Source organism: Pelobates fuscus, chromosome 13 (genome assembly GCF_036172605.1).
Source record: "Pelobates fuscus isolate aPelFus1 chromosome 13, aPelFus1.pri, whole genome shotgun sequence".
NCBI classification, from domain to species: domain Eukaryota; kingdom Metazoa; phylum Chordata; class Amphibia; order Anura; family Pelobatidae; genus Pelobates; species Pelobates fuscus.
In genome coordinates, this window is record NC_086329.1 from 112,298,304 (window position 1) to 112,310,296 (window position 11,993).

Consider the following 11,993-nt stretch of genomic DNA (forward strand, 5'->3'; position numbering starts at 1 on the left):
AGACAATATTTAAGAGACTATTTTTGGGGGGCGCTGTTTACTTATCTTTATTTATTTATCTTTTGAGCACATCCAATATTTGTATCTTGTTTCTAGCTGTGGCTTTATTTCGTTTTTTTATACAACCTGCTGGTATTGAAAATTTAGAATATTTCATATTTAAATTTAGAATATATTTTGTTTTTAATTTTATTTTTTGCATTCTCTAAATATCTGCTTCTGGAACTCTTCTAGTTTCTAGTTGACTTTCACTATAAGAGATAATTTCCACGTTTATTGTAAATATTTGCTGATATGAAGTTATACATTAATTCTCCAGAGATCTCATCAGCATTAGCATCTAACAGTCCCTCAGCAGACGGCTCGTACAATTTTATTAGTTAAGGCCTTTTGCCCCAGGAGATGGTTTTGTAATATATCGAATGTATAAATCAGGCTGATTTTCTTGAGCCTTTGATAGATTTTTAAGGTGTGAGTCATTCTTATTCATTACAAAAATTTATTTTATTTTTAACTTTTTTTTAAATGTTGAGGATTTAGTTAGTATTAAACTGGCAAGGTCTCTACTATGCACACAATTGCAAGTAAGTAAATCTTTTAGAACATAAATCTAACTCTTTTTCACATGTCTCTGCTTTTACATAAAATAATAGTAAGTATCAATAGAAAAATAATAATTATGATTTACAAATACATTTCAATTGGAACTTATCAAAATTGCATTTATTTAATTGTACTTATTGGTGGTATTTATAATTATGTTTTTTTTATCAACCTATATAGGAAAGAAAAAAATGTATATAATGTTTTAGAATATTTTAGAATCTAAGTATGTGTGTGTGTGTTGTGTGTGGACTGCATTCATGTCTGGGGTTTATGTGGTTTATCTAAGTTTATCGACGTTTCTGTAAGATGTTTCCTTCTTGGTTAATTGCCTGATGGTTCTCTTACATGCAGTCAGTCTGCAAGACATATTTATATTTATAATATTGAAGATATAATTCATTGTGTTTCTTGTCACTCTTTCATCTGCTAATTTCCCCAAAATATTTCAGGTCTTATGCCATCCACCATCACAGAAATGTATAACACAAAAATAAAAAATAAAAATAAGAAAAGGGCTGCGCCAAGGGAATGGCAGTGTAGGAAATATAAAAAAACAGAAAAAGCAATATAGTATAAGAAGTCTCACTAAAACAGTGGGACTAATATCCTGGTAAGTTCAAACAAAGAAAGTTCCACAATAGTTGAGTCTCTCTACAGATAGTTACATAGTTACATAGCTGAAAAGAGACTTGCGTCCATCAAGTTCAGCCTTCCTCACATATGTTTTTGCTGTTGATCCAAAAGAAGGAAAAAAAAAAACCCCAGTTTGAAGCACTTCCAATTTTGCAACAAGCTAGGAAAAAAAAATCCTTCTCTACCCCAGAATGGCAGTCAGATTTGTCCTTGGATCAAGCAGTTATTACCCTACATTGAAAGATTATATTCTGTTTTTGCAAGTATGCATCTAGTAGCTGTTTGAACATCTGTATGGACTCTGATAAAACCACTTCTTCAGGCAGAGAATTCCACATCCTGATTGTTCTTACAGTAAAAAACCTTTCCTTTGCCTTAGACGAAATCTTCTTTCTTCCAGTCTAAACGCATGGCCTTGTGTCCTATGTAAAGTCCGGTTTGTGAATAGATTTCCACACAATGGTTTGTCTTGGCCCCGAATATATTTGTATAATGTTATCATATCCCCTCTCAGGCGACGTTTTTCTAAACTAAATAGGTTTAAATTTGTTTATCTTTCTTCATAGCGGATATGTTCCATTCCTTTTATTAATTTTGTAGCCCGTCTCTGCACTTTTTGTAGTGCCATAATATCCTTCTTTAGAACAGGTGCCCAAAATTGCACAGCATATTCAATATGTGGTCCCACCAGTGATTTATAAAGAGACAAAATGATATTCTCGTCCCGAGAATGAATGCCCTTTTTCATGCATGTCAATACCTTACTGGCCTTGGCCACTGCTGATTGACATTGCACATTGTTGCATAGTTTGTTGTCTATAACAATTTCCAAGTCCTTTTCGTGTGTTGTTATCCCTAATTCACTTCCATTAAGGGTATACGTTGCTTGTGTATTCTTTACGCCGAAGTGCATAACTTTGCATTTTTCAACATTAAATTTAATCTGCCATTTGAGTGCCCAGTCCTCCAGTCTATCTAAATCCCTCTGCAGCAAAGTAATATCTTGCTCACATTGTATTACTTTACAGAGTTTTGTGTAATCTGCAAACACTGAAACATGACTTTCAATGCTGTCTTCAAGATCATTTATAAAAATGTTAAATAGAAGGGGTCCCAGAACAGACCCCTGAGGGACACCACTTGCCACCTCTCTCAAGCTTGAAAATTTACCAATAACGACAACTCTTTGTACTCTGTTTTTAAGCCAATGTTCTACCCAAGAACAATCATCTAGACCGATTTCCTTGAGTTTGAACACTAATCTATTGTGTGGAACTGTATCAAATGCCTTGGCAAAATCCAAATAGATCACATCCACTGCAACACCTTGATCTATACTTCTACTTACTTCTTCGTAGAACGCAATCAAGTTAGTTTGCCATGACCTGTGCTTCATAAAACCGTGCTGATTTTTGCTGATAACCATGTTCTTCTCAAGGAATTCTTGAATATTATTCCTTAATAACCTTTCAAATATTTTACCAGCCACAGAAGTTAAGCTCACAGATCTATAATTTCCAGGCAAGGATTTTGAACCCTTTTTGAATATAGGAACCACATCCGCCTTCCTCCAATCCTCCGCAACACTTCCTGAAAGAAAAGAATCTTGAAAGATTAAAAACAGAGGTTCACTTATTTCTACACTTAGTTCCTTAAGTACTCGTGGATGGATACCGTCAGGCCCTGGAGCTTTGTTTATATTATCTTTCTTTAGTTGCTGCAGCACCATGTCTTGAGTTAACCAATTACAATTATTCTGCAAGTTTTTAGTAGCAATCATTTGCACATCTATTGCCATGGGTTGTTCCTTAATATATACGGAGGAGAAATAGTTATTTAAAATTCCTGCCTTTTCCTGGTCTTCATTAACTAACAACCCCGTTTCAGTTTTTAGTGTACCTACACTTTCATGTTTGGGTTTTTTAGAATTTATGTACTTAAAAAATGCTTTTTGGTTGGTTTTGCTCTCTTTAGCTATCATTTTTTTATTTTGAAGTTTAGCAAGTCTAATTGCCTTTTTGCACGCATTATTTGCTTCCTTATATCTTTTATAAGATGCATCGGATTTGACCGATTTAAATGCTTTAAATGCCCTTTTCTTATTTTTAATCTCTTGTTTTACTTCTCTACTAAGCCACATTGGTTTTAATTTGTTTCTTTTATATTTATTTCCCAATGGTACATACTGAGAAATGTACCTTTCTAATATTTGTTGGAAGATGATCCATTTATCCTCCGTGTTCTTTTCACTAAAGAGTTTATGCAAGTCAATATATTGTAAAGCTTCCTTTAACTTATTGAAATTGGCCTTTTTAAAATTATATGTTTTAGTATACCCCATGTGCTTTTATTTTTTTGAGTTTATTTCAAAGGACACTATATTGTGATCACTATTTCCTAAGTGCTCACCTTCTTGAATGTTGGTCAAAAGATCAACGTTGTTTGTTAAAACCAGGTCCAGACAAGCGTCCATTCTAGTTGGTGCTTGTACAATTTGTGACACGAAGGTGTCATTTATCAAGTTTAAACACCTAATTCCCTTTGCTGAGCTACTAGTCCCTCTGTCCCAATTTATGTCCGGGTAATTAAAATCTCCAATAATTAAAGTGTTACCCAGATTTGCAGCTTTCTCAATTTGCTCAAACAGCTGTTGTTCCTCATCAATATTAACATTTTCCAACCAATAGTTGGTTTCCCTTCTTTTCCCCCAAGCAGATATTTACCAATAAAGCTTCCACATTTTCCTCATCACATTCCATTTGCTTAAGATTTGACTTTAAATCATGGTTTACATACAAACATACCCCACCACCCTTCTTGTTTTTCCTATCCTTCCTAAATAACATGTACCCATTTAAGTGAACTGCCCAGTCATGTGTCTCATCCCACCATGTTTCAGTTATGCCTATTATATCATATTGTGTAGTGTCTATTAAGGTCTATTAAGGTGTCTATTAAGGTGTGTTAAGGTATAGAGTCCTCAATGTCCTAAGTGGTCCAACCGCTCCGTGTATATGAAAGACAAAAGTGAGGGGAGCCAATGGTGCAGTATGTACAGACCAATGCAAATAAAATAAAACAGTATATATAATCAACTCACATTTAAAAGAGAAATAGCCAGCTCAGGTGTGAAGGACGTACAGCGGTATAATTCACGCTTTAAAGGATATGTGGTAAAAGTCCTCCAGAGAGATGGTATCCAACACTCAGGAAAAATAAATAAAAACAACTGATAGTGCTTTCAGTAATATAAAATTATGCAAATATACATAAATAAAAATGTACTCACAAGTCTAGTGCAGTCCACTGCACTAGGATATTAGCGTTGGTGGTATGATCCCCTCCTAGGATATCCTTGCAGTTCCACAGGGATAAAAGGAAGCCAGGTAAAAATTTCCAAATGTAGCAATGTGTATTAAAAAAGATAATTGGCACAAATGGTGACCAAATTATCCTTTATTAGAAAAAATACACAAAAAAATAAATCAAAAACAACCATAACGCGTTTCGCCACTAGGGCTTTGTCAAATGGGATAGAAAGTAGGACCTGGCTGGTAGGAGTTTATATAGGGGTATAGATGTGGTGAAAGTAGCCTCGCCACTGGCTTTTGGAGGAGCCTGTTTGCCAGCCTCCTACCCTGTGACTATGGCCCCTGCAATAGACCTGACTAAAATACTTTAAACAGACTCTGTTCGTGCCTGCTTGGCTATTCTGTTCAGTAGTTTGTTGGTTTTCAAACTACCGAACTACACCGACCGCAAGCTCTAAATCTCTGGAAATGTTTTGGGCATGGGACCATGCCTGCGGTCAGTCAAATACTTCCATAAAATTCCTGAACCCCTGAACTGATCTGGGTGAGTTTTGGATATGTTGGATATATCACCCAGATCAGGGCTATCAGAGGATGTGACATTTGTGGGGATATTGTGTGTTTTAGGGTACTTATGGGACTTTATAGAAATGTGTGTTTTTCTGCCTGGAGATAATTGGGTTAATACAGTATTAAATTATCTCAATTATCTCCCAGGCAGAGGGGAGGGGTTGTATGCTATGTGTGGGAGTGTTGTGGATTGGAATACTGTTCTTATTGGTCTGTGAATATTGTCACTCAGTTCCCCATAAGGTCCATGTGGGCATATCCCTTGCATGGGTATTGTTATGTAAGGCCAAGTGTGGAACCATTAAAATGAGTCTTACTTTACTATACAAACTATACCAGCTGTAATCCCTGTTCCTGTGATTGCTCTTCTGATTACCATACTGGCTATAATCACTAGCTCGTATAAGAGATACACAGCCAGACCTGCTATACTCTCTGGAGGAGGAGAGGTCCACCCACTGGAAGCTGGATCCTTGTCTTAGGCCCAGGGTGGGTGAAGGACAGTGAGACCCCAGCCAAGCTGCGGCGGCTAAGGGGTTACGGTACTTATGGTGTCCGGTGCATTGCTTATAGTACTCAAGGCAACTAGGAAGCAGCGATTGGCGGAGGCACCTAGTCGTGGTGCCAGGTGGTCCGTCACAATAGACAAAAAAAATGGCGCCAAAATCACAAGTCTGCAGCCAATAAGATAAAAGTAGAACACAAAAATAACAAGAAAATAACAGAAATGCCTTAGTGTATATTTTAAATGTTGATTAATGATTGAGAAATAGTAGTAATAATGATAATCTTCCATCTTCATATATAAAATTTACCCAATATTCACTTTCTCACTGATATCAATCTATTAGTCTGCCTCCTTCATAGACTGGTAGTGAAGTAGAAATCCATTTGAGGCATGGAATTCTATTCTGATGGTCATGCTACCACCTGGAATGGATGGACTGATTGCTTAAAACGTCCTACTCTTTACACCTGTGACAGTTCACATATCCCTTTTCATCTATCTTATTGCTATAACCAGGTGCAATTAAATAAATGGGTGCAAAGCTCAAATGGAAATTTCAGATTTTTGATCAGCTGTAAAGAAAGGGTCATATTTTGTGATAACTTCTGATAACCTGTTTATCATTCATGACATTCCTGCGTTGGTTTGATGTTACCATGATATGTGAAAAAAAAAGAGAGAGAAAATAATAAACAAATATATATTTTTCTTGTGTGACTCAAAGCACTTTAACAATACAGATACATTATGGAGCTGAAAGTGGTGTACATTTCATGTGTATCTGTTATCTAGAAATGTGTACATGAACCTTGCAAGATGTTCTGCACATTCATCTATAATACAACTAGCCACACATCCACAAAATCCTTTATTTTTAATATAAGAGGTCAGAAAGATGAAGAATGACAGCATGTTTGTAAGTTAAAAATAAACTTTTTATTTTGTTTTGTGATGGTTGGTTACGTTGTTCTCATAAAATTAAATGTGGAGGTGGAATAAAATGCTGAAATGATTGCTGCAAGTTACATATCTCTGTATGAATACATTGTCTTCTTTGAGTCTCAAATGCATCATCTAAAAGGACAACTGTCAACACATGAAGATATTGGAGAAACGCTAATGAGCTTGCTAAGCAAACACTGGCTGAAGTCAGTGAAAGTAAAAGTGGAATTAAGTTTAAGCAAGTATTATCTGTATACATGTTTACTGTAAAGAATGGAAACAAAAACTAAAAAAGACTATTAAACTCCATACCAACATGTTTTCTAGTTTATTTAGCTGGGAATATCAGTTCAGATTACTTCTCTTAGCAGACAAGTGAGGACCACAATGGAACAGCCAGAACTCACCAATGTCATACAACTCACATAGATAAAGTCAACCTTCCTGTATATCCATGTCTTCTGTTTCATACGGGCTTCTCCACTAATGGTCACATTACACTGACATTGCTACTGTCTTGCATCATATTATCTTGAGGAACATTATTTTAAAATTCACCAGCAGCAAGCTGTATGTAATGCTGTCTTCTGAAACTCATAAACACTGGTTATATTTGTAGAAACCAAGCCCGGTCAGTTTATTAAGAAGAAGGTGTCACAAAGCATGGTACTGAATTCTCAATGTGCAAAAATATACTAAAAACATTGCCTTGGAAGCAAGGAAACTGTTAAAATGAATTATCACCCACAAAGGGAGCATATTGTAGATTTGTTATTGTAAGAACACAGAGTACTCCAAGCTCTTCCCTTAGCTGGTGGGCTAAGCTGGAAGTCATTCGGGACATACAAGCAATAGTTCCAGGCTGATTATTCTGCTCTTTTTACTCCCATGCTCAGTGATAACTAATGGTTTGAACCTTGTTCATCTTATTTATAGTTCCATGTATAATGTATTTCATCTAATTGGTTGTAAAGCATCTTGTTTGTGACTCAATGGGGTTCATTCTGGAGCACAATTCGTAAAGAAAAGTAGTCCCAATGGAAAGCAATGGAGTGTTCCTGTTGACAGCCAGCAGACTAATCATTTAAAAACCCTCAGTGGTGCATAGGTTAATTATGTGGCAGCTGTGCTTGGCCAGTGTTCCATAGGCAGTGGGTAGGAGCTCTGTAGACATGCTATTGCCCACTCTCTATACTTTCCCACTCATGGGCTCCAGGTGGTGTTAATGACATAAGGGAGAAGGGTGGACATGCCATTGCCTCTCATGAGACTTGCTTGATAATATTCTCTAAGTGTGGAAAGGCTTTTATAAAGAATTATTCTGACTATCATACATGTTGACATGGAGTCCTTGAAAGGTAAAGATAGACTATTTTATTGTGCTGTGTTTTGTTTGCTTGTTTTAATATGGATTATTATTCTAAAAATATTTAACAGAAAAGCAGTTACTATGGAAGCTTTCACCATTTACACCAATTCCATCTTTTATTCCTTACTTTTCTTTATCAGTATTTGATTATCCGTCTACTTGTTTTCTTCTTTCTTTGTATGATAATAAACTAAATAATTCTCCAAAGTCAAAAAATCTAATTAAATATACATTTTGTTAAAAAAAAAAGTTGTTTGATCAACAAAAAAAACAAAACTCATTTATATTTCTTTGGTTTCTTTTTCAGACATGTATTTCATACAAAATGGACGGCCAAAACTCAACAGCCAGGAATGAATTCATTCTTCTGGCATTTTCAGATATTCCACAGTTCAGATTCCTATTATTTTCAGTAATTCTGCTTCTGTACATTGTATCTATTATGGGGAATACTTCTACCATTGTCCTTGTTAGAGTTGAACCTACACTTCATACTCCAATGTATTTTTTTATCAGCATCTTCGCAATTTTAGAAATTATGTTTGTCTCTGTTACTATTCCAAAACTCTTGGAAAACCTCATTGCAGCTAAGAGAATAATATCGTTCACGGGATGCTTTTCACAGTTATTTATATATCTTGCCTTGGGAATAATAGAATGCCTTATGCTTACAGTCATGGTCTTTGATCGACATTTAGCAATTCACAGCCCTCTGCGATATTCAACTATCATGAGCCGTTCTTTGTGTATTGAGTTGACGATTCTCCAATGGATGATAGGTTTATCTGCATCTGCTATACTTATATTCTTCACAGCCCGTTTGAAATTCTGTGCATCAAATGTAATCAACCATTTCTTCTGTGACTTGGCGCCGCTCCAGAAATTGTCTTGTATCAATCCCTTCCTCAGTGTTTTGGCCACAACCTTAGTAACTGTGTTTCTCGTTGTTGTTTCATTCCTCATAATACTGGGAGTCTATGCCCATATCATATATATAATTTCAAAAATTAAGACATCTGAAGGAAAGTGGAAAGCCTTTTCTACATGTTCCTCTCATCTCATCGTAGTTTGCATGTTCTACAGCACCGCCATCACTGTCTATCTCAGACCTCAAGGCAGCCAGCATGACAAATTCCTTGCATTGATCTACAACATTATAACTCCAATGGTCAACCCCTTCATTTATACTTTTCGAAACAGAGAGGTAAAGACAGTTTTAACCAAATCCATTAGACGTCTAGTAAATAATGTGCAATAATTTAACATGCAATAAAATCATCCTTATTTAATGAATATTACAGAAATTAAAGTAGTTATGGTACAAACGTCAAAGAATAACAATTTGTTCAGAAGCAATGTTAAAGAATGTGTTACACTAATATGGTATATGTTATTTTTTACCATTTTAGAATAAAAGCATACATGTAAAAGCTAAAACAAATAAATACTTTATTCACAAGCTTTGTTTAGTGATTTCTTTGATAAGAAAGAATAAATAAACACAATGTTATAAAAACTTTCCAGATTCTATCTTCACTTTTTATGACTTGTGTTAAACATGCAGAAATATAATTTTATGCTTTCATCTATATAAAGTTAACTGTGGTAGCACTAGAGCTGGTTATTTGATGCCAACTTTGTTTGTTTTTTTACATCAGAAATTGGTATTTAATTTGTATTATCTTAGTCTTTAAGAGCGTTGATATAAAATACCATATCATCATTTGTTTTCTAATTCCATGATATCTTTAAGTATTGTACAGTACTCGATAACATTATACCATTCCTAGGGAATTTTCTTATAACCCCTAAAGGACGTTGAGCATTCTATGCCATCCTTTTTGGGGTGGTCCTAAATGCCAGCAGGTGGCATAGAACGTCCCTGCAGTCCTTACTACTTACTGGGTCCCCGCCAATCCCACACCGGCGGTCACGATCTTGGGGTCTGTCTGGGACAGATCTCCTCTGAGCGATTCGGCTCCCCCCAGCCACATGATCGTGGCGTCCTTCGCAATCACATTACAGGAATAGCCGGCTTATGCAGTCCCCCTAATGCCTGGAAAAAGTTTATAAAAGTTAGTAAAAGTTTTTTTAAAAAGTTTTTAAATGAAATAAAAAGTACTTAGATCATATATATATATGACATACATTCATCACTAATAAAAAGTGTATTTAAATATTAATATATACAAAAAGAAAAAGAGTGCACTGAAGAGGACTTCTTTGAAAAATATATTTAATTTATTCACATGCGTGTGATAATTTCAAAAAAACGTGATATTTTTTTTTAAATTATCACACGCATGTGAATAAATTAAATACCGTATATACTCGAGTATAAGCCGAGTTTTTCAGCACATTTTTTGTGCTGAAAAACCCCAACTCGGCTTATACTCGAGTCAATTGTCTGTATTATGGCAATTTGCATTGCCATAATACAGACTGGGGGCTGTGGGGGCTGCAGAGAGATGTTACTTACCTTTCCTGCAGCTCCTGTCAGCTCTCTCCTCCTCCGCCGGTCCGTTCAGCTCTTCTGTCAGCTCACAGTGTAAATCTCGCGAGAGCCGCGGCTCTCGCGAGATTTACAGTGGGAGCTGACCGAGGTGCTGAACGGACCGGCGGAGGAGGAGAGAGCTGACAGGAGCTGAAGGAAAGGTAAGTAACATCTCTCTGCAGCCCCCACAGCCCCCTCCTACACAGTGCCCATCCACTGGACCACCAGGGAAGGAGAGCCCCCCTCCCTGGCCAGCTAGCAAGCAGGGAGGGGGGCCGAAAAAATGTATATATATTAATAATAATAAAAAAAAGAAAAATAATAAAAGAAAAATAATAATAAAATAAAAAATAATAATAAAATAAAAAAATAATAATAATAAAAAAATGTAATGAAACAAAAAAATATTAAAATAATAATTAAAAAATAAAAATGCCCACCCCCCCACCAAGGCTCTGCATCACACTCTGCATTACACACACACATACACACACACTGCATTCATACACACACAGCACTCATACACACAGCATTCTCATACACACACACTGCACTCATACGCACAGCATTCATACACACACACAGCATTCATACACACACACAGCATTCATACACACACACTGCATTCATACACACACACTGCATTCATACACACACACTGCACTCATACACACACACACCACTCATACACACACACACACTGCATTCATACACACACACTGCATTCATACACACACACTGCACTCATACACGCAGCATTCTCATACACACACACTGCACTCATTCACACAGCATTCATACACACACTGCATTCATACACACACACTGCACTCATACACACACTGCACTCACACACACACTGCACTCATACACACACTGCACTCATACACAGCATTCTCATACACACACACACACACACTGCACTCATACACACAGCATTCTCATACACACACACTGCATTCATATACACACTGCACTCATATACACACTGCACTCATACACACACTGCATTCTCATACACACACACTGCATTCTCATACACACACACTGCATTGTCATACACACACTGCATTCATTATATACACACACTGTAAATAAATATTCAATTAATATAATTTTTTAAGGATCTAATTTTATTTAGAAATTTACCAGCAGCTGCTGCATTTCCCACCCTAGTCTTATACTCGAGTCAATATGTTTTCCCACTTTTTTGGGATAAAATTAGGGGCCTTGGCTTATATTCGGGTCGGCTTATACTCGAGTATATACGGTATATTTTTCAAAGAAGTCCTCTTCAGTGCACTCTTTTTCTATTTGTATACATTACGGCTGAGGCAGCACCGAGGCAGGTACAAGACCGGCAAATTGAGTGCGGGAGATTCGAAAACTAAATATTAATATATATATACATCGTAGTAGCCTGCACTCCAAGAAGACTTTTGTAGTGCCCGGTGCTGGTTGTGGCAAAGGTAGATATGGGTGTAGAAACAATCGCACTCCTGGGACTTGGTTGAAGTAGTAACATTTAGCTTTTATTTATTCCATATAAAATATCAACGT

At 36.3% G+C, this 11,993-nt stretch overlaps 1 protein-coding gene across 1 annotated transcript; it reads left to right on the plus strand.

Annotated features, from left to right (window-relative positions):
- Nucleotides 1-545: 545 nt before the first annotated feature.
- On the plus strand, nt 546-9,197 carry LOC134582737 (olfactory receptor 2B6-like). Its single transcript, XM_063439378.1, has 2 exons — nt 546-584; nt 8,247-9,197. The coding sequence occupies exon 2, from the start codon at nt 8,265-8,267 to the stop codon at nt 9,195-9,197; it is 933 nt and encodes a 310-aa protein (XP_063295448.1). The 5' UTR covers nt 546-584; nt 8,247-8,264.
- Nucleotides 9,198-11,993: the final 2,796 nt, after the last annotated feature.

Bases quoted from the DNA above. Each gene is read 5' to 3' on its own strand.
- LOC134582737 (XM_063439378.1), top strand. From the start codon at position 8,265: ATGGACGGCCAAAACTCAACAGCCAGGAATGAATTCATTCTTCTGGCA.